At 30.5% G+C, this 23891-nt stretch overlaps 1 protein-coding gene across 1 annotated transcript; it reads right to left on the bottom strand.

Annotated features, from left to right (window-relative positions):
* Nucleotides 1-1955: 1955 nt before the first annotated feature.
* LOC126743142 (YEATS domain-containing protein 2) lies at nt 1956-23699 on the bottom strand. The gene is made up of 8 exons (XM_050450115.1): nt 23541-23699; nt 19056-19737; nt 15174-15319; nt 8980-9482; nt 5900-6319; nt 4056-4326; nt 2890-3133; nt 1956-2153 (listed from the first exon to the last, which is right to left on the bottom strand). Exons 1-8 carry the CDS (start codon nt 23647-23649, stop codon nt 2036-2038), a joined length of 2493 nt encoding a protein of 830 aa, XP_050306072.1. The 5' UTR covers nt 23650-23699; the 3' UTR covers nt 1956-2035.
* Nucleotides 23700-23891: the final 192 nt, after the last annotated feature.

The following is a 23891-nucleotide window of genomic DNA, read 5'->3' as shown; positions in this document are numbered from 1 at the left end:
TTGATGAGCAATTTTATTATCTTCCCAGAATCTGAATACCAATCGACGAAGGATCCGTGGAGTCACAGGTAGACCTATTTCACTAAATCTTATTATTCTTTTAACGAGATCAGCTTCTTGTTCTTCTTTTAAAATAGATTTACGACCTAGTCTTTTTATTAGGATTCCATTCTGAACATGATTTCTAATGGTTCTTCTGGGAATATTAAACCTTGCCGCAGCCCCATATGTACTCAGAGTACCGCGTTGAAAAGATCGAACTGCTGATATTAAATCCTCCTCGCACCAAGGTGCCCTTTTAGGAGGCATGATGTTAAAAATCACTGAAAATAAAACGAGAATAGTTTAGAAATTTAATAATATGTTAATAAAAACATTAATTTGTCATGAGGATAATAAGGCCTATAGCTTATTTTTATAGGTCTTATTACCCATCCATGACGAAATATTATGTAAATTTATTAAAATTATGTCGGCTAAATTTAATCTAATAAACTATTGAAACCACAAAATATAAAGTCTAACCAAAATATCTGCAGTTATAAATTAAAAATACAATTATAAATACTAAAAATACTTACGTTTTTGTTCGTTGTATCCTTATAATATTACACGCGGCGACCCGTCGACACAAGTTGTTGGAAATTACTGACGCCCGAACCCGAAAGCGAGGAACGCGGGTAGTCCGTTCGAATGTCGTTTGTAAATGGACCAATAGGAGACGCGGACCCAACGCGCACTCGATTAATTTAAAGCGGTTTTTTTGAATATAGGCCTTATTACCTGCAGGTACCTTATGAATCTACTGGTTTAGTAAACAATCAACCAACATTCTTACGACTAAAAAACACAAAATCTGTTAAAAACACCGTCCGTCAACCGACGGGGGATGAAAGATTATCATCTTTGTCGAGAGCGATTTAAGAACATGAACATCTCATCTGAAGGTGATGTGAACTGGATATCGAGATCATGCGATTTGCTGTTAAGACTTTTTCTTACGATTTCTTTCGTCGCAGATCTGAGCGATAAGCCACAAATCCTCAAAGATAACATAACCCGTGATCGTCGATAGGCCTACCTTTCAAACAAATACAAAATTTGAAAATACATATATAGGAGCTTAAAAGACACTTTATATTTTATAAATAAGAGGTCACACTGTGGCACTTATTTTAATACCTTTATTTAATCTGTTAATTACTTTTTTGATTAATGTTATATACAAGATGTTCTTTCAAATTTAAGTGGTGCCAAATAAACGAAATCATATTAAATGTGAGTAAATATTATATTCGAGTTTGTTTGACGTTATAACAAATCTTGAGTACTAGACATACTGTAATACTCAAACAAAATAAACGAAATAAAATTCGTTTAGTGGGATCTTAACACTTGGGGCACCGCTCCACTCTATTTGCAACATCCTAAAAGAGGTATTTAAACAAAATAAATTGTATCACATTTATTAATAATGTTCCATTGAAACATAGTATACTTAGGACCGAGAAACTTATACATAAGAATATTTATAAATCAAGAGGTACGTAGTTAAAAAAATCTATCGGCTAAAAAATGGACTCATAACATATATTGAAAATAGTAAATATTGCAAACAAATATTCCAAAGAACGCCTTACATGTAAGGGCTAAAAGCCTAAACTTATTTTAAACTTGTTTTTATTGTTTTAATAAAATTAATCAATAGTAGTATAACGTAAACTTACCGAAAAGCAAAAATCATGTAGTTTAACTAATGTTTATAAGGGTAAATATTACAATAAAGTTATTCTGTTTTGGTGTCAACTTTAAATAACTTGCATTTTTTTATGAATTTTAAAACTTATCCTTTGGTAAGGCTTTCAAATTGGTTTATTAGGACAAAATCCTTGTGCTAAAAACTAAATTTTTTAATTAAAATGAAAAATGTTAAATGGTTTAAAAACATTTCACTCTTGTCCTTAAAATTGTGTACTTAAAAATATATTATACATTTTTGTTATAAAATTCTTAGTGACAGTCTTATTATGTATATTCAGAAAAAGAAGTCCTTTGCTAGTCTATCTTCTCTGAACTTCTGTATCGATTGAAATTCTTTTCGTTCTTCTAAAGCTCTTGATATATCACTAATAGATATCTCTGAAGAGTGAGGGCTGAAAGTAAAAATATTTTACAAATTTTATCATAAAATTTATTAATATGTGAAATATTATTTGGAGTAATTTTGCTTCAAATTAAGTATAAAGCTGTTAAAGTTAATTTGCAATTAAGTCCACTTGATAGGTGATTAAAAAAATTTTTTTCAAGGCCAGTAATATATAAATATAATTTACAAGCGAAAATATCTTAATTTTAAAAAGGGTTCCAAGTTAAATTGGAAAGTTAGTAGATGTAACTTACTATTTATTATTTTATCACAGGATGATAAGATGTAAGTATTACGATATTGCAATAATTATTATGTTTTGGTGATTTAACATTGAGAGATGGTGAAATGAGATTGAAAATATATTAGATGTGGTGTGTTGTGTATCAAATGCTAAAGATAACTATTTGTTCCTTAGCCACGTTTCTAGTTATATTTAATTCACTTTCAGGGCTCTAAAATCAATAGAAAGAAAGGATGTTTTAAATATCAAGACTAGCATATCTATAGCAACAATTTTTTCATTAAATATATGTTATATAAGTTGCACTAAATTGAAAAAAAAGCTTTTCTCAAATGGGTTAAATTCTATATTTATTTTCAACCAGTTACTTCGACTATCTCGACTTTTAGTCCTTTTTATGAAAGAAATTCGCTTATTAAAAGCGCTTTAAGGATGGTACATTGTATTTAATTTTCAGTGTTAGTTAAGCCTCGTACCACCTAAACTAAAACACCCGTACCTATAGTTCATTTGACGACAAACTAAAAAGTTCCTCGCTCTCCTAATTAAACTTTCAGCAAAACATTTGACTGCCTCTAAAACAACTCGCTCTGCTGCATTCATCAGTATGCCGTCCTGAAGAATTTCGGGTTTTAGTAAGACACCAGCGTCCAGTGCAGCTTCTCTGACAAAGGCACATTCGTGCAATAATTTTTTATCGGAAATATCTATGTAATGGTTGGTGGAATTATGATCGATGGGATCTGAAAAATATAGGTAAGTTGATGAGTAGAATATAAGAGAAAATTAATTTAAAATACTCTAGGGTGATTCACGATGCACTATACATACTTACGTGGTATATAGGGTATTTCTAGGATATAACTAATGGATATTTAAATTGATATTGCTTTATTACCAAGATATAAGGTGTTTTTTGTATTTTGGTAAAAACTTGTACACCCTGTACTGACCTAACATCTCGATTATTTTTCTAAAATTTTGCACACAAGCAAGATACTGATAGTTTTATGTACTGCTAAAATTCTAACCAAAAAGGTAGACTTTTAAGCCCCTCTCTCCTAATTTGAAATTTTTGTCTCTTTTTACTCAATATTTTCACCTTACGAGGGGTAATAAATACTTATGGGAGCGTTCTATATTTTTATGTATTAGTATAAGAACAAATAAATCCATACATTAAATATAAAACATTATACTAAATAAAAGTTTCATAATTCAATGTACTGATTTAAACAGAAGTAAATCCAAAAATATAGTAATAAATAGAGTGTTCCATTTAAAAAACGCAATATTTACGGCAAAGTCTAAAAAACACGGGAAAGTAAAAAAAAATAAATAAATATGACGTTTTCCTCTTAAATGGAATACCTTATATAGTGGTCGTGAATCCTCCTCTACATATGATAAGTAGCTGAGTAATAAAACTAGGAAATTAATAGCCATTTTAATTTTAAAAAATAAGCGGGTTTTGCGATTGCCTGTTTTTAATATTTAATGGTGCAAGACTTTATGGTAAATGTTAAATTTTGCGTATCATTTAAATATTAATGCTACTATTGTAGCTGTTTATCGAGTAAAAAAAATACAGCGAAAACTAAGAAATATTATTACCTACCACTCAATCAACAAATCTAGAAAAAAAAAACTAAAATATTAACTTACCTATCACAGATTTAACAGGTGATATTATACTAATAGTGCTTTCGCTATTCCGACGAATTGAAGAAAATCCGTTTTTAGCCGAAGTGGAACTATTAGAAAAACAACTTAAAATTAATTGTTTTTCAGGAGAGTTATGTTCAAATAGTTTATAGCTGGATACTACCGGTGTGAACAAATGGGATCGTCCGTACATAAAAATGGCTTTGGTCGACCACCCTTTGCAATATGCTTCTTTTGAAAGTATTCGCCTAATAGCTTTTGCTCTTGACCACTAAAAAAATAAAATTGCTATCTAAATAAAATATAATATATATTGTAATTTAAATTCCAAAACCAGACATGACAATGTGTAAAACCCGCATAGAATTGTAAATCTTAAAATGTTTAATATGCTGTGTTTTGCATAATGAAAATTAAAGCGTTATTCTAATAAAAAATAAAATATCAACTCTGAGACAAATCTGGAGATCTAGGAGGCCATTTAATATCGCCAGTCCCACTAATAAGGCGGTTAGGAAAAGTATTTGTTAAAAATTCTTTTACCTTAGCCGCGTTATGAGCAGAACAGCCATCTTGCTGAAAATAAACCGATCCCAGGTCTACATCAGGTAGGATTTGAATGGCAGGAAGAACTTGGCTTTGCAGCAACTCAAGGTACTTTTAGGCGTTTAAAGTGCCATCAATAAAAAATGGCCCTATAACATTGTCGCCCAAAATACCTGCCCAAACATTCAATTTCTGAGGATACTGGGTACGAAACTGAAAACTTCTGTGCTCGTTTTCCTGAGACCAATAACGAACAATGGATGGATTGTATTTGCCATGTAATGGAAAAAAAGATTAATCAGAAAACAAAATATTTTTTAAAAAATATTCGTTTTCATTTGCCTTTTCCATCATGGTTTCACAAAATTCCATTCTTCGCCACTGGTCTTCAGGAAATATTTCCTGAGTTTTTGAATACTTGAAACATTTGTACCCATATTTTTTCCAGATATGAGCAACAGTTTTATTGTTCATACCCAGTTCCTCTCCAACACTTCTAGTGGACCGTGTCGGATCAAGTTCTAGGGTACTGCAAACCATTTCTTCCCGCCGTTCTATATCCTGGAAGATATCTTGAAGACAAAAACATGTCTCAAAATTTGTAACCACATTTAAAACCGTTTTTGCACAAGGAATCGGTCTATTCTCAAATGTCACTGAAAACAAATCTCTACATTGTACTGCCGAATTGCCTCCATAAAACCATTTAATTAGTTGAACTCTTTCGGAAGGGATATAAACAGCCATAGTGAAAAAAACACGAAAATAACGCTCAAAAATTATTAATGCAACGTGCAGTAACACAGCAAATTCAGTCTGCTGTCCGGTTCAAAAAATAAAAACGAAAAATTCCGCCGCCTGCAAGCCGCAACCAAGCGGTGTTGCCATTATTTTGGGTAATACGTAGCTCATGATAACACGATCTGTAGAAATTCCACTACATTTTTGAAATTCCACTACATTTTTAGCTCTTATTATATAATTATAATAATTATGTTTAAAAACATTTAAAAAGTTTTCAATATTTGCAAGAACAGTGACACATTTTAGTTTTTTAAACAAAAAAAAAATTATATTTAGACCCTGTTTAAAAAAAATAATGATAAAAAGTTACAAAATTAATGTCAAAACTAAATTATATCACCCAACAAAATATTTTTCACATAAATTATTTGATCTCTTAGATATTCGAAATTTTACAGTAAAAAAGTGCTCTCCTGAAAAAAGTGTGTTTTTAGATTGTGTCATTTTTCTCAAGAAGCAACGATATAATAAAGTGATTTTTATGGCGTACTTACTTCCGAAGAGAGTCTCTTGCCCACATTCCACTCATGATATTCACTCTCACTTCTGGCTGCATAGGGATATATTCTTTTGTAACTATCACAATCTGCCTGGTCCGTCCATAGGGGTAACATCTTAAACATATAAGGCAGGGCTTCGCCCATATTTTTGAACGAATTAGTTTTTGGGAAATTTAAAAGGAGTGATCTATCAGGTAAATTTAAAGGATCGCCGTGATGCTCTAAATCGAACGATAAACTCTTTTCACGATTTGACTTTTCTCGTTTTGTTGTACTTTTCGTGGATGGGTTTTTCAAAAATTGAACGGATATTATTTTGTCATTGTTTAATAGAACCTGATTAAAGCTCTCTGGTAAGAAGCGGATAGATTGTCCGGTAACAGTCTTCAAAACTTTGAATTCCTTTGAATTATTCTAAAAATATGAGAAGGTTAAATAATAGCATAGGTATACCAATAGTTCTTACTTAATGACATACAAATTTTAGCAACTGCATTTAGGTATTGACAAAAAAGTGTTGCATGACATTTTAGACAGATTTTGTAAACTAGCCTTTGTATCTACTACAATCGAACGAATTGACATATTTTTTTACGCGTTCTTCTAAGCTCAAGCAAGGGCATGTTTTGCAACTAGATATCTCTCAATAAACAAAAAAGAGCCCAAAAAAGTTAAAGAAAGGACGAAACCAAACATTTGTCTAAATGTAAGTATTATTATTGGTATTATCTAAATAATTAGATAATTAATTTTATTTAACCTATTTAATTTTGTAGATCTTCGTCAATTAAAGTAGGCTTTTCAGATTTACATATTATAAATTTTGGTCACACAATTACCCAGTAGCAAAACATGAATTAATGGCACTCAGAATTAATAAAAAACGCATCAATTAACCAATTAAAAAAAACTTTATATTATAGATTTTTTAAACGGCATTTAAAAAAAAAAATTTGTTAAAACCAACAACATTTTTTTTTAAGTACCATTGAGTTGCTAAAAATAGCGTTATTACATTTATAAATTTAATAATGATTCATTTGTCTTTGGTTGGGCAGTTTTTTTCTATATTTGCTTTTATTAATACATTTAATAAATGGTTACTTTATACTTAAACCTTTTTTGTATACTGTTTCAAAAAATCTAATATACAAATACTTCTCTTTAATTAGTTAATTGTTTAGTCTTTATAAAAACCTACCTTCTTAGATCAAAAATAGCCGATTTACGTTACCTTATCTTAGTACAAAATTGCTTAGTTTGGGTGCTGTGAAATCGTGAAAATTGTTGTTCTTGATTATTTCAAAAACAGGTTTTACAAAAAGTTGGTACATTGAAATACAGCTTTAAGGGGGCAAAAAAACTATTGTCACCCAACGGAACAAACAATTGGGGTTTGAGTACAAATTTCAACTAACTGATTGGCCATGAAAGACTAGATTCCTCTAACAGTATTATAATACTCAATAAGTATTACTCTTTGCAAAAAAAAAACAAAATCATAAACGAAAATAAATAGAAATATCATAACAATTGCTCAAACTATCCACAAATTTTAAGAATAGAAATATTTATACGTTCAAAAAAATTGAAACACAGTCTTTAAAGAACTGTTCATTACCTTCAAGAATATTTATTTCAACTTGAGTTTTTCTGTGACATCTTTAGCTTTCCTGTAAACCACTGTCTTAAGATATCCTCATAAGAAATACTCCAATGAATGTAAATCCGGCGATCGTGGTGGAAACTTTACAGGGGCATTATCTCTACCAATGTATTTATTAGTGGAGGTCAATCGTGCATAAACCACCTATTTGTCCGAACTTTTAAAGATTAAGAGAAATTCGGCATATTTTGTAAATATTGCAAATAAATCTGCCCGATTAATGGTTGTGAAAAATAACGGGACTAACAATGTGAAATCCAAATATTCCAACATACAAATTCATTTTAACCTCATTTTGAATATGTTTAAGCATATGAATTTTTACCCACATAAACATATCATTATTGTAAAACATGCTCCATCGGTCAATAAAATATTGTAGGCAAAGTTAAGAACCCTCGTAAGCCAGTAAACAAGCCGACTAAAAACTAGATGTATTTTAGGTTCAGTGGATCTTAAACATGCATCTTATGAAGCACTCAACGCCTCCTGGTGCTTATTTCTGAATCTTCTGCAACACGTTCTAAAATGTCTACTTCGACTTCAAAAATGCTTACAAAACGCTGTGTTCTGTTATCAATGGCTTTAGGCGTAAATTGGCCGGTTTTCCGCAGATACCAATACGATGCGGTATATTTTGCATCATTGTGTTGCACTGCCATGATAAATCGTTTTACAGGTGCTAAGTCATGTTGTATATTGTAAATACCGTGTGAACAAATAGCAGATAATAAGGAAACTGAATTCCTTTTTCGTAGTAAATAGGTTGGTTTATTCTTATCTTAAACTAAAGCCTCTATAATGCCGGAAAAACCAAAAAAGGCAAATACTAAAAAAAACCAAGTACCATGCCCAATCAGTAAATATTGTAATTTTGAAAAAAAATTAAATTTGAAAAAATCATTTAAAGACTGTCACTTCAGCGCCATCTAATGGCAAAGTAACCAATTTTGTACTAAGATAAGTTTGTTCAACTAGACTAAATTTGCTCTAAAGAATATGTAATGAGTCTTTTAGAGACCTCTTTTTTGGTAAAAACTACAAATATAAAAAACCCAGATTCTACTTCCATGAACTGATATTAATCATAATTATGACATGGCTTTTTTTGCCCTATAAAATAATGCGAATGTACCAAATTAAAAAAAAAGTAAACAATTCTTGAATTAATTAAAAAAAATATTTGAAAATTGTCATTTTAGCGCTGTCTAGCGTGAAAACTAAGCAACATTATACTAAGGCAAGCTTACAAAAATCTTTTGTATAAAAGTATATACTTTATATTCTCTTTTTTTGTGTGTTTGTTGGGCCGAGATATAAGTAAAAATAAACATCCGCCAAATTTTTAATTTCGATGTTTGATTTACTGATATAACTGATGCGACAAACAATCTAAATATATTATTACCTTGTCAGTGTGGCCAATATTTTGTGACACCTTTTCACCAATTTTCCTCCTAATTTTTCTAGTTGGTAACTTCGAACCGTCAAGATAATTCGGACCTAATCCATAAATTAGTTCATTATAGGCCTGCCTCACTGGTATCCTGATTTTTTTAAATGATTTTCTAAATCTCATGAAAGATCTTGGCAAATTGTAGGCATGATCGCGACGTACGATTGCATACGCCGTTTTATCAGCCTCCTGTTTTATAATGTCACAACAATAATCATGTTCATTTTCTGAAGAGTATTCTGACTTAACCACTGTTTCCATGTCGGCAATTTCGTCATTTATAATTGAATCGTCGGTATCTGCCAAAGTATCCAGGCCACTTACAGCGGTAAAGATATTGTTATTTAATTGTTTGGTGTACCATTCATTGGAATCGGAACCACTAGCATCAATATGGTTTTCTTTAATGATTGGAGTACTGTCGTAAAGGAAAATAGGCACCTCAGTTTGATTTCCTAGGAGATTATTTTATTTAATAATTCATGAATATTTAATCAGCTTCAATACTAAAAACAATTATCAATTTTTTTTTAATAAATCAAATTCCCTAAAAAAATAACGAAATTTAATTCCAGCTGTTTGACTTAATTTTAAGTGTCTTTTTGTCTTGTATTTATTTTAATTTTAGTTAGCATTTTAATCTATACAAATAAATTTGAACATGTAAAGCAGGTGTACAATGGAAACCGATCTGTGAGTGCATCCAGGTAAAGACAAAAAATACATTGTAGTCGATAAATTACTTAATATTCAAATAAAATTATTGTTTAAGATTATAACACATTTATAATTTGCCCCTTATACAAAAACAGATTGGTTTTATTATAACCAAATAAAACCAATCTGTTTTTTCTTAATCCATATTGCGATATAATCTGCAAAGCACACTATACCATCAGGTACTAACTCTAACAACTCAATAACAAATATATGAAACAAAAATGGGCCACGCCTGAGGCACACCTTAATGAACTGACACATCGATTTATTTTTACACTTTGTATTCTTTGGTTAATATAACTTTTAAGGGTTATAAGGAACTGGAATTCACATGAATTCTAATATTTTTAAGTAGTATATCGTGTCACTGTTCCAAGGTCTAAAAAAATGCATGCATTGTTCGCCAGTCAAAACACCTTCCAATCTGTTCTGTAATTCAGTTTACTGCTTCTTCTGCACTCATTTTCTTTAAATCCAAATTGAAATTTTGATAAAACCAATTTTCAAATATTAAATTTACCAGATTGTAGAAAGAATAAGAATGAAGGAATTTTATTGATCCCAGATGCAGCATTACTCTTTGACTACTTATTATTTCGATCAGCTTATTTTGCATTATAGGTTTAGGAAATATAAAGCTTCTACTTGGAATAGCCGTTGGATTTAAGTTTTGCTTTGGTCAATAATAGTTCTATATTCAGAAACTGATCTTATTTTTTCGTTAATTGCTAGCTTTAACCACCCTCTAGATTTGTGTTATAGTTGTATTCTGCATGATTTCTTATCCGTGTTTCAGACATTTGTCATTTCGATTCTATTATAGGCTAATAAAATGTTTTTTAACTTTCTTCCTGATATTTGAAGTCATCTCTCTAAGGATCATTACTTTTGGGGTACTTTTTAATTTTATTCCGGATATTTCAAGTTTAAAGTATCTGTACACTTTCAGGCTAAGCTAAATCGGTTTTAGCTCGGAAAGTTACAGTATCCGTATACTTTTTTTAGGCTTACGTGTCTTTGAGCTATTAAAGTAATTTTTCTTTTGTTCCAGCTTTTGGAGTAATTTTCAATTTTGTTAAAGTGATTTTTCTTAGAATTTAAAGCTATTTTTTTAATACTTCTATGCTAGCACCAAATGTGTTATCAACATATGACGTGTTGTTTTCAGGCACTTCAAGTGATTTTAAATTTCTTGGGTTATTTTAATATTCTTGGACAATCTTGGAACTCATACTTTCATAAAGGTTATTTAAGTCAACATCTCCAATATACTGAGTGCACCCAAACAACTTAATACTATATAAAGTTTAATGCTATACAAGTCAGACCGTTTGTGGCAATAAAGAAAAAAAGTATGTAAATACCAATAAGGGCAGCATATTTTTTTATAGTTATTAGCACAGTTTTATTTAAAAACATATATATTGTAAAATAATATATAGGAATTTTAAGACTAAAATACTGTATACAATATTCTAAAATATGTGATAATAGTTTTAAGTACTGTAATTAGTTGGCCCTTTATTATGGAATACAAAGAATGCTATTTAGTGTTCCCAATAAATTTGATTACAAATTAATAATTCAAAGAATATGCTATTAAGTGAAATCAAGAATTTTTTTGTTTTTATTGAACATCTGGAAAAGCTGGCAAGAAAGAAGCTGAAGTTTTGTTTTATGTAAACATCGGATTATTGTCAGCTATTTTATTTTTAAAGGTCCAGTAGATACATGTATTACCATTAATATGAAAATGTTAGTTTGGAAAGAAGAATAAGATTAAAGTACGCGTTAAAAAAGTAATAAAATTATTAAAAAAGAAAAGTAAAATATAACTCTCCAATACCCTTAACTTCTTTGGTTTGTACTTTTTCTAACGGTATCATATAAATCGATGAAAATAAATTTTTTAAATGATCATTTGTCATTTATTATAAAAAAAAATTGTTGTTTAGGTTAGAAATCCTACTTATCATTTTTCCATTCTTGGTATGTACAGTGTCCCAAATTTTAAAGATTTTAGACCTTTAAGATCGATTTTGCATTTTAATTACTATACCTCTATGAAATCCAAGTTAAGTGTCATAATAAATCGGTGCAACCCAACACAAAGGTTAAATTCAGTATTGTATAAAGGAATTAATGAATTTAATGATCTAAGACTTCGAGAACATGTGCTCTAAAAGTCTGGTAGCTTGAACCAATTTAAAAGTGTTCTAAGAAAATTTGTGCAGAATAATTGTTTGTGTACGCTTTCTAGTGTACATAATTTTAATATTTTAACAAAGTTTTACTTTTATTTAATATATTGTAATTTTTTTAAATATTTTTTTCATAGTTTTAGATCTTTTTTATAAATTTTTTAAAAGTTATTTTAGTTCTATGTACAGTGTGTCCCACTTAAGGGTTAGCCACCCCTCTAAAATTTTTGTTTCTTGACCAATTTTCAAAAACTTTTTTTTGTTGGATAGATGGTCAAAAATGGCACTTATGAGCCAAGTTCGACTTTTAGAGAAAGCAGGTCATGGCCTAGTGTATTCAAGTTTGAAGTGCGAGAAATCGAGAAGTAGTATTAGCGATATTTATTTTTGAAAAATAGTACTGGATTATTGTTCAGGACCACTTAAAACATAAGTGTACCGAATTTGGTTATGATAGTATACAGGGTGTTGAAATAAATTGGAGTCAAATTTTTAAAAGGCCCAATAACATTCTTAATCAAATACGAATATTTTTTAAATTTTTGGCTAATTGGCATACGTCTTGAGAACACAAAGGTTGGAAATATCCTTCAATAAACAACAATCGATCATATTATCATACTATTTTGGCCTTCACAATAATACAACTTCATTTATAAATTTGTTAGTTTTATTTCATTGTTAGGTTGCAATTCACACTTCACTAGTTACTTAATAATGTAATTTAGGCTAAGCAGCAAAAAGTGAAAATAATTACCTTAAGGAATTACCTAACACCAAAGATAATAATATTACTAGTATTTTATCTTTGCTAACACTCAAATTTAAAAATTAATGCCACAAAACTAAATATTAGTTCCTTCAATATGTCCTACATTAATTCTGATACATTTTTCTATGCGTCTTCTGTTGTTTACTACCACCCTTCTTGACTGTACCCTGCTTATTTCATTACACTCTTGTCTAATGTGCTCACAAAGATCATGTAGAGTTTGCGGTCTTAATTTGTACACTTTGTTTTTAAGGGTTCCCCAAAGAAAAAATCTAAGGGAGAAAGGTCGGGGGAACGTGCTGGCCACTGAATTAATGGATTGTTTCGTCCTATCCATCGATTCGGATAATTCTGATTTAGCCAATTCCGCACTACCACTGCATTGTGGATAGGCGCACCGTCAAATTGTATGTGTAAATTTCTTGTTTCGGCTAACGGCAAATCATCGATTACGTCACTAAAATCACCTTCCAGGAATCGAAGAAAATTAAGTCCATTTAGATTTTCATTAAACAAAAATGGCCCGATTGTACGTTCGTTCAAGATACCGCACCATACGTTAATATTCTGCGAATACTGCCTTTTACATTGTATCACCCAATGGGGATTTACGTTACTCCACATTCTAATATTTTGAGATGATACAATGCCGTTTGTAGTAAATGTTGCCTCATCGGTGTATAAAATATTTTTCAAAAATGTAGGGTTAGCCAAATACTCGCCTTGTAACCACAAACAATATTCCATCCTGCGTTCTTCATCCTCGTGTTCCAAAGTGTGAAGGAATATAGGCTTGAACGGCTTCTTGTTATTTTTATTTAAACACCTCCATATGCAATTTTCGGAAATATTTAAGTTGGCACTAGCAACTCTAATGCTAGATTGCGGATTAGCATTAAAGTATTCAAGAATTATTTGGTTATTATTATTTGCTCGATTACGATGTAAATGAGGACGTACTCCGCCTACTGAACCAGACTGATCAGACCCGTAGTTTATTCTGGCTATTGTTGAATGGTGGATGTTTTTACCAGGATGTCTCCTGTTAAATTCCGCCGCAGCTTCACGAAATGTTCTAACTCCATCGCCAACTAGCGGCACTACTTCAACTCTTTTTCTCGTTTAAATTATAATCACCCCTAATTGTTCGACAAGCAGTCAAAATGAACTAAATGCATGAAAACTTTGACAAACTGTCAGGAACATTTTCTTTCATAGCATACTTGGGTAAAATTCCCACAAAATAATTTTTAACCAGACACAATCATATCTTTGGAATTTAACAAACAAACTCATAAAAAAAACAAACAAATTGAGCCCAAAATAGTATGATAATATGATCGATTGTTGTTTATTGAAGGATATTTCCAACCTTTGTGTTCTCAAGACGCATGCCAATTGATGATAAATGCAGGTTACTATTATTATTATTATAAGTGCACAAAAACCAAATAATATAAATAAGAATACAATTCTGCAATCTTGACCCAAGTTCCCAAAAACCTCCCTTGTATCTTATACGGTTTAAGATTTAAGATAAAAAAATTGAAAAACAGTAAGTAGGATTCTTCACCTATGCAAAAAAACTTTACAGACTTTTTTTATCCCAAATTAAAAAAACTCATTGAAATAATTTGTTTTGACCGTTGCTGCTTTCTAAAAGTGGTAATCTTTATCAACATACAATACACGTAAAAAAGCAACGTCACAACAGTATACAGACAAATTTTAGGAAAAACAATCATATAATTAATAAAATATAAGTAATTAAAACCAATGGACGAAAAGTATTTCTCCTTTGCAAATCCAACTTTTTTAATAATATTAATTTTTTTTTATAAATGAAATACCGTTTCAAAAAGTATAAACCAGAGAAGTTTTAAAAGAATTCGAAGTTCTGAATCGCCCTTAATTTAAAAAAAATACAATGCATAGTTGGATTTTAGTTGATTCTAGAATGTTTTCAAGTGTTCGTAATACATGCGTCTAGTACCGATTACAGTTTCAAAAATGAAATAGTTGACGTTAATCCATTGTTAAGATAACAAGTTACGGCAACAAAAAAATTTCGAATAAGAACAAAACAAACATTTTTGAAATTTATTAAGAATTTTAAATAGGTTCACTTAAGACCCCATACCCTATCAACCTTTGAGGTTTCCCATCTCCCATAAACCCTGTATATATTATCATTACTTTTTAAATCTTTGAGATATACACTTTGTAGATTTAAGGTAAGGGATTTTAATAGTTTTATAAGTTTCTTTAAGCGCCCTTGAGGCATGGAATTCGTTATTGGATTATTTATATTTACAGTCGAAGATTATGTTGAACATTTGTTGCCTACCAGTGATCTTTTGATAATATAAAAACTAGTATACTAATATAACTTTTTACATATGATAAAAAGGAATCTGCCATAGATGAGCATTTAACACAATATACTTACTTACCCAATGTTTGTCGTTCAGTGAATGTATTGTCTAATTTAATTTGATGTACCACATCTACAGGTTTATTCATGGATGATTTAAAAAAGATTTTCAATCTTAATGGAAACTCTCCCCATCCTCTTCTCGATAAATGATACGGCGGTTGACTAAAAAAAACAGATGATGCAACATGCGTTGTATGGTTAACTATAAGTGGACTATAGCATTGACATTTTTGAACCAACTGCACAAAATATTTCTAGAATTCTATGAAATTTGATTACTGCAATATTCGGAAACTTCCTAAATAAAAATATAGAATATAGTAGTTATCATTGTTCATAATATAATATAATATAATATAATGGATTTTAGGCAGAACCATGAAAAAACTATTCTTGTGTTATATCATCCTTCAGAAATGTATAGTGTAATAAAATGGGAAATTTCGTCCAGTATCACTGAATTCCGTGGTCGTCCATAGGCGGACTAATCATTTTAAACCTATGTAGTCTTGGCATACTTGGATTCTATAACATTCACGATTGCGTAAAAAACGACCACCCTATTTTTCACTGTGTAAGAAATTGTTGAACAAAAAGTTTCCGAACGACCGCAAATGTTCTCCAAGTGTGGAATTCGAAGAAAAATTCACCCTATTTATATAAAAAAAATATCTACCCTAGCAAAAAATATATAACCAGTGCCCTCCAAGCTATTATGAAAGGCTTGCCAACGGGTATTAAAGTGCTTATTAGAAAAAGGGACGAGACTTATAATGACAAATATTGGAAGTGAAGAGGGATCTTTTGGAAGTTTGCTAACGTTTCATCAGTCGTCCGGACCGGAGATTACTATGGGGACGTGAACTCGGATATTTTTGAAAACTATATAATTAATATAATTTCTTCAAGCTGATTCAGTGACGATTATGGATATGGCAAGCGACCATTTACGTTACAGAAAACACCAACTTCATCCCTGAGAAAGCAATTAGCAACTGGCTAATTACCAATAATCTACCCATTTCAGACCTCATAATTTAAACACAAGTTGTAATAAAAAGAACTTATTTGTTTTATGAAATATGCCATTGAAGATATGTAACTATGCTGTGCTTACTGCCATATCTTTGCAAAACTAAATCCTATATAACTGATGTGGTAGATGAAGTCTTAACTTAATATATAATAAAAACAATTCTATCTACATAGATTATGCTGATTTTTTTATTTCATTAAATTTATATTGTTTCTACAAGTATCCCACCTGCACGCCTTTAGCATACCATTTTTAGTGTCTTAAAACAGGGTGATACTACCAATACTTGTAAAAAAAAAAGAATTTTGCAATGAAAAAATGCCAAATTATGGAAGTGACATAAATTATTTGTATACCTATAGTCTTGTTGCATACCTAATGAGATTATATTTCTGTATAGATTTCTTAAAAATAGTACATATGTATTTGTTTATAGTCATGTGTCATAGATTTATGGATCAGATCGTGATGAAACAGCATATAAAGCTTCCATGATTCAAATTAGGTAAACCAAAGTAACTTGGTCCACCATATATAACTTTGATATCCCATCAATGTCCCATAAAGTCCAGTACATTGCTAATATATTCTTATAGTGTTTCACTTAAATTATAAACATTCCCGGTACATTTAAATACCGACATGATTGTAAATTGTCGGGAGGTATACAGTGTGTCCAAGATATTATAAGGATGTCTATCATTAAGATCTTGGAAAACAAAAGAGATACGAAGATGGTTAAATTAGAGAAAAGTTACGCATTTTCAAGCCTAATAAATGCCGTTTAGAAACTTTTGAAATTCTGAATAGTTTCGGAGATATACCCAAAAAAACATTTTCTAATTTCATTCTGATTTTTATCTGACAAAAACAAAAGACGCTTTCTCACGGCCAGTTTTTAAGTTCTACAAAACAGCGTCGAGAGATTTTTCGTACAACGTTTCGTTGCGGAGAAACCATCATCAACATAATTTTTTTATATGGCGCGTAAAAAAAGTATACCCTATATTAAATATCATATTTTATTGCGATTACGACGATATATGACGCAATATGATTATGCAATATTTAAATTGGAAAAAATTAGTTTAAAGCATAATCTATTATTAATAAATATTTATCATGTCAATATTTTTTGACGACTTCACTGGTAAAGATTAATAGAGATAGAGAGATAATTCTTTGTGTCAGTGGAATCATCAATGCGATCAAGCGGCGTTGTTGCCTTTTTCTCTAATATACGTTATCTGCATTCATTTAACTTTGAATATTGACTTATTTATAGAGTATCTAATCATATTTTATAAAAGAAGATGCTTCATATTTTATTAAACAGAAACAGTAGTATCGTTTTATGCCGGTCAAAATAAGTGAAAAATTTTAATGATATTATAAAGTGTTTTTTTTTCTATTTCTACATAAGCATGTAGCATCACTGCATCAGAGAGGTTGCAAGCAAACAAACTACCCATAGTTCCACGGCAATGCTAATTCTAGTCTTTCAATATTATAAGCTTCTTAACCTATGTAATGCTCTCGAACGCTTTAAGAACTATTCTCCTCAGACTCAAAAACACGGCTGTCCAATATTATACGCTACTGCAATACCCCAGAGAAAAAAATTGAGCGGAATTATGTCCGGCGAACGAGGAGGCCACGGAACTGTTGAATATGTATCTAGCCATTTTCCCGGAAATCTGATTAGGGCATTATGCGCGGAGGCACCAACCTGCTGAAACCAACAGTCTCCAAGCTTTGCAAGCTGTAAGTTGTCCAAGGAATCTTCTAAATCGCGTTGCAATAATGCTCCAGGGTAAGGTAATTGTTGTAAAAAAAGGGGCCTACTAAATCTATTCCAAAAATCCCAAACCACACATTAAAACCAAAACGGTGCTGATGTCAGGCTATTCGGTGTTCTCAGGGATTGTCCTTTGATCAATAATGGATATTTCTGCAGCTAAAAATTCCGTTATATGTAAATTGAATTTAAGAATTATTGGACTTAGATCGATTTACATACAATATCGAAAGGTATCGTTAAAGATTTAAGTTCATATTTCTTCAAAATACATAAATGCGTCTATTTTCTTCTTTTCAATAATTAAGCATATGAGTATTTTCTAAATAGATATTTATTGAAATAGTGACATAATACTCAACAAAATAGTAAGACATATTATGTATGTATGTATATACTATTAAAATTGGAGAAATAGTTTCTTCACTTTTTATCTTAATGACTGCAAATATGGTTTACAAAAAATACAAAGGATAACTAAATAGCAGAACAATGCCACTGATGGTAACAAGATTCAGAAACAATAATTTGGGGTTACTACTTCCAAAAACTTCCTTGACTAAAAGTTCAATCATATATGAGAGAATAAAAATATTTAACCATCTGCCTCAGGAAATCAAAAATTTAGATAGTGAGAGACTTTTTAAAAAACAGGTCAACAAAGTATTGTTAAGCAAGGCCTTTTATTTTCTTGAGCAATTTTATCATGAAGCATTGTAAACTGCAAGTATTGTTAACCCTCTTGTAAACTTATTTTTGTTTGTTGTTCTGGTTTGTTTGCATTTTGTTGTTATTTTGTTATACCTGAAAATTACTAATTAATGTTTTTCGTACTTTTATCTAACATTTTTTCTTTTTTAGTACAGCTTTGTAAATAGGAGTGTTAGCTCCTTATACAAAAAAGTCTATGACTACATCCCAAGACATAGACTTAATTAATGTCATCCCTGTATTCTAACGACTATGGAGGTGTCAAATGAAGCCAGGGTATTGAGAATAATCTTAATGTATCTGGCACTAAACCTTATATATTTACATGAATAAGCAGTATAGAACAATCTTACCTTATATCTACCACATCATTGGGCTTATAGGATGGATGAAGGTAAAAAACTACCTTGCTAATAACTAAATTTGTAACTTCTGGTCCATTCTTGATTCCCTTAAATAGCTTTACATACACCATCCACTTGTGTGTAAGATTATGTTGTTCCATTGACTTCTTAAAGTAAGATATATTACCTATTACTAATTTGTGTTGAACCTTATTTCTATTTGTAACTGGTTCATCAACATTAACAGCTGGAATACTAGGCTCTAGTTTGATTACATTGTTTTGCACAGGAGAACTATCAGGTTCTAGTTTTGGTTTCTTTGTTGCAGGTTCCTCCAAGTGAGTTAATTCAGAAGAATCAGATTTTGGAATCACAGGTTTTCTTTTAAGGCGGGAAGTAAGCACTTTTAAGCTGTTTTCATTTTGACCTAATAGCTTCTTTATAGCTGGATGTATTCTGTTTTGACCTTGCAATATATTAGGAAACTGCATGGATGACGCAGAAGGTTCACATTCTAAAGACTTGTTATTATAATAGGTCGAAACTAAAACATATCGAAGAATATGTAGCAATTTTTGAGCTTTAAAGATTTTTTCTTCTACTTCTTCTAATTGCTTTTTCCTAACATTTAGTTCTTTGTCAAATTCTTCTTGGATGATTGTTTTTAGTTTATGCTCTGTTAATTGGTTTTCTGAAAAACAAAAATGCATTATTTATAGTTCAGTTATTTATATATCAACAAAAATAAAATGAATCAGAAATAGACTGGATAACAGTTTTTTTGCAGAAATAATAATACTTGGATAAGATTAATGTGTAAATTGCCAGAAATAACATAAAAAAATGTGAGAGACTCAAGTTCATTATGAATTCTAATACCAAAAACCCTTTAGCCTATCTACATACTAAAGATAAACAATACATATTGAAGATAAACAAGTAGAGAATGCTAGAGAATATATTTATTTACATATATTTTGAACAGGCAAGACAATAACATGAAAATCAAGATTAATATTTATGATATAATTGAAACCTAAAACTATATTGTTGAGATAATTCAGATTAAATTACAAATTTAGTTCAATATTAGGTCATTAGTTAAATAAATACAATAATTATAAACTCCTGTAAAACAAGGTACAAACTGAGGTATAAATAGCATACAGCTGTAATTCCGTTAGGTTTATTATTTTAGGATATTTATAGATCAATTTTATATCTTTATATGAAAATAAAATTAAAAATAATAATATAATCTATTTTTTTTTTCGTTTAATTGCTTCAAAAAAATATAAACCTGATGCTATGCAAAAAATGTGTTTTTTTTTGAATATGTATCAAATGAAGCTCTAGTTGGCAACTTTACCTAAAGCAAAAATATACATGTGAGGGAATGAAATGATAGCTAGACGAACAAAAATGATAACTTTTTTCTATATGATGATTTTTTTAATTGTGGCTTATGCCAAAACTAGGAATACATCATGAGGCCATGTAGTCAAAGTCAAAAATAGCTTTATTGTTACGTAACATCATCTGTTGTTAACAAAGCATTATATAAAATTATGCACACATGTAGCGTATGGCTCTTTTTTGCAAAATAAATAGAGCACACACCCCAAAACACCATATTTCATCAAATCCATATCTCAGATGAGACTCAATAAGAGCATGGTCGGCAATTTTAGACACATCAAGTCCCAGAGAATGTGTTATTACTTTAATAGCATAACAGTTGGATGATAACTTCCCTATTAAAGAGGAGATATGATTTTCAAATTTTAATTGCTTATCAATTGTCAGGCCCAAAAATTTGCATGTTTCAGAAGGACTTATTGTTTCATTTTGCAAAGTGACAGTTCCAAGGTTACATTTAAAAGTTAAAATATTAGTTTTAGAAATATTAAATGCTAATCTATTAGATTCACACCATGACTTTACAAGAATTAAATCTTCATCAACAATATTCTTTAACCTCTTGGTGTCAGTGTCGTGCCAAAGTAATGTTGTATCATCCGCAAAGATAGTAAATTTGCCCCTAATTGGATTTTGAGAGATATTATTGACATATAGCAGGAACAATATTGGTCCAAGAACAGAACCCTGGGGTACACCCGCATCCATATCCAGATGGGATGACATATCATTGTCAAAGAATACCCTTTGTGTTCTTCCAGATAGGTAAGAATGAAACCAGTCGAGAGCAACTCCTCTGAATCCATAGGTTTCTAGCTTCCTGCAGCAGTATTCTGTGACTTACACAGTCAAACACCTTAGATAAGTCACAGAATACCGCCGCCGCACTCTCCCCAGCGTTCAACCCCATGTACAGACTCTCCAAAAAATTGAAAATAGCATCAGATATACCCAGTTTTGTCCAGAATCTAAATATCTGATTGTTAAGAACATTATGCCGTTTCAGAAATTCCATCATCCTAGTTTTTACCAATCTCTCTACAAGCATAGGAAGCAGGGCTATGGGTCTGAAATTTGATGGGTCATCATAGTTTCCACCCTTAAATAATGGTATAATCAAGGCATCCTTGAGTAAATATGAAAAGGACCCACTTGAAAGTGAAACATTTATCACCTCAGCCAAAGAATCAAGGGTTGGTAGCGGTAGCACTATTAGGACCTTTAGTGACAGCCCATCCCATCCAGAAGAGTTCTTCTTTTTCATTGTGGATAGAGCTTCCATTATTTCACTAGAATCTGTTGGTCTAAAGAAAAATGTTTCAGGCACCTTAATGCTGTGTAAGTATGAGCGCGGATACCTAACAGGCTGAGGCAATAATATTGATAGACCCAAAGCAACACCCTGGAAAAAATGATTGAGTGTTTCGGCCGATACCATGCTATTAGAAACAGAAGGGTTCCCGAAACGTTCGCCTCGTAAGTCATTACCAATTTTCCAAGACTCTCTAGACTTATTTCTTGATTGGTTTATTTTACTTGAGTAGAATAAGTTTTTTGCCAATTTTACTGTATCACTGTAAATTTTGCGATATCTATTAAAGTAGGTTATGAATCTGGAGTTGTCTAGGGCAAACTTTCTTATGGAGTGCAAACACCGAAGATTTTTACCAGAAATTAAGAGACACCTGCCATACCAGGGTCTTCTCATTTAAAAAAATCTTCTCAAGTTTAAAAAAATTACTGTAATGTCATTTTTAATCATAACTGATTCTAACATGACTCTAAATTATGAACCTTTAATAGGCATTGTCTAATAAAGTTTTAAATAGAAGAATCTGATTTTATTTTTTTGATATTCTCTTTGATTCCATATCTAAAACCTTCAAATATAAACTGCTTTATACCACTATTGCTCCTTGGTTTGAGAAGTATCTGGGTATGGTCAGGTTATTTGAACACCATATTTTCAACAATATGTTGAAAGAATTGAAGGTATTCAAAGTAAAAAATTACAAATTATTGCTTTTAAATTATTAATAAAATTATTTCTTAATATGGTCCTAGAAGAATTCAATTATTTGGATATTACATTTTCAATGTTGTAGCCCTCCATATTGTTTACAAGATTGTATCTTGTCATTAAGTTATTTGTCCTAATATGTTTAAGATTATTTAGATTAGCAGTCCAGTAGAACAATTTTATCAATTAAAAAAAACAGTAAAATAACTACAAAAAATTGTTTTCAGATTTTATATAGTTACTTTAATTGCTTTAATTTGATGATTTGCAATTTTTTTCACTAATAACTGAGTTTGTTTTCCTTTTTAATTAATTGATTATGTTTTGTTGATCAAAGCAAACTTTTATTTGCTGATGAATTAAAACCATGTTCCTCTAAAACAAATTAATATATTAATTTAAGTACAAGTTTATGGTTTACAGACTTGTCTAAATACAAGGTGATTATGTAATGAGAAAAAACAATCCAATAGATTTTGACTATGCTCTTTTAGCAAGAAGTTTGTCAATCAATTGCAGATTTGGGTGTTCATACTAAAGCTAATGTGGAAAATGGATGTAATAACTCAAATAAGTAATTGAGTTTTATAGTCTGTTAGAATATTGTGCTTGTACTGATTAAAAATAAATAATAACAGTGTTTAAGTTGCTTGTATTGATTCTGAATTTGTTTATAAATATAGGTTTGCTATTTCATTTCAGTATTTTTATTTTAACTACATTATTTGTTGTAAATGCTGCAAGCATGAACAAAGATTTATTTATTTACCTTTACTATCTGCAATCTACAGCCAAGTAGATATACATCTAATTGATATGTCTATAATTCTAATAAGTATGTATATAATTATAAACAAATATATTTTTGGTAGGACTAAAGTAACTTAAGCATTAGAAGTAGTGTAATCTTAAATCACAGATGCTTCGAAGCGAACTATATAAACATAAATATTTTCTTTTATTTAAAGGATGCTGAATGCCCAAGGTCTTAAGATTTTGCACTATCTTGTTTATTTTTTAAAAATACTAAAATCCTTGGTAAAGGATGGCTTTACCTTCTTCTTCTTGAATTTCCACTCTCCTAATTGCAGTATTAGTGCTCTCATAATCGGGATCTACATCGTATTCAGTTTTAATGTTTATATTTTCATTATCTAGATCCATTTTCGCCTTCAACTCATAACCCCCAAACTAACCTCAACGTCCCCAACTAACCTAACCTAACTTTTCAGCCATAATTATTCGCAATTGGCAATAAATAATTCCAGATATTGTTAAGTGGCGTTTATATGTTTATACGAATACCGAACATTTTGCAGTTCTAAAAATGTAAGATGTAAGGCTCCAATGTACTAAATACCAAATTCCATAATAATTATAATAATAATTCTTTATTTGCCAACAAA

The sequence above is a fragment of the Anthonomus grandis genome, chromosome 12 (assembly GCF_022605725.1).
Source record: "Anthonomus grandis grandis chromosome 12, icAntGran1.3, whole genome shotgun sequence".
NCBI classification, from domain to species: Eukaryota; Metazoa; Arthropoda; class Insecta; order Coleoptera; family Curculionidae; genus Anthonomus; species Anthonomus grandis.
This window is presented reverse-complemented; position numbering and strand designations above follow the sequence as displayed.

What these genes read in the sequence shown, in the direction of transcription:
- LOC126743142 (XM_050450115.1), bottom strand. Translation starts at nt 23,649, where the DNA reads ATGGATCTAGATAATGAAAATATAAACATTAAAACTGAATACGATGTA. An exon ending in CACTGAACGACAAACATTGG is followed by an intron (nt 9,483 to 15,173) that starts GTAAGTAAGTAT and finishes ATAATCTCCTAG; the next exon opens with GAAATCAAACTGAGGTGCCT. An exon ending in ATATTGGCCACACTGACAAG is followed by an intron (nt 6,320 to 8,979) that starts GTAATAATATAT and finishes TCATATTTTTAG; the next exon opens with AATAATTCAAAGGAATTCAA.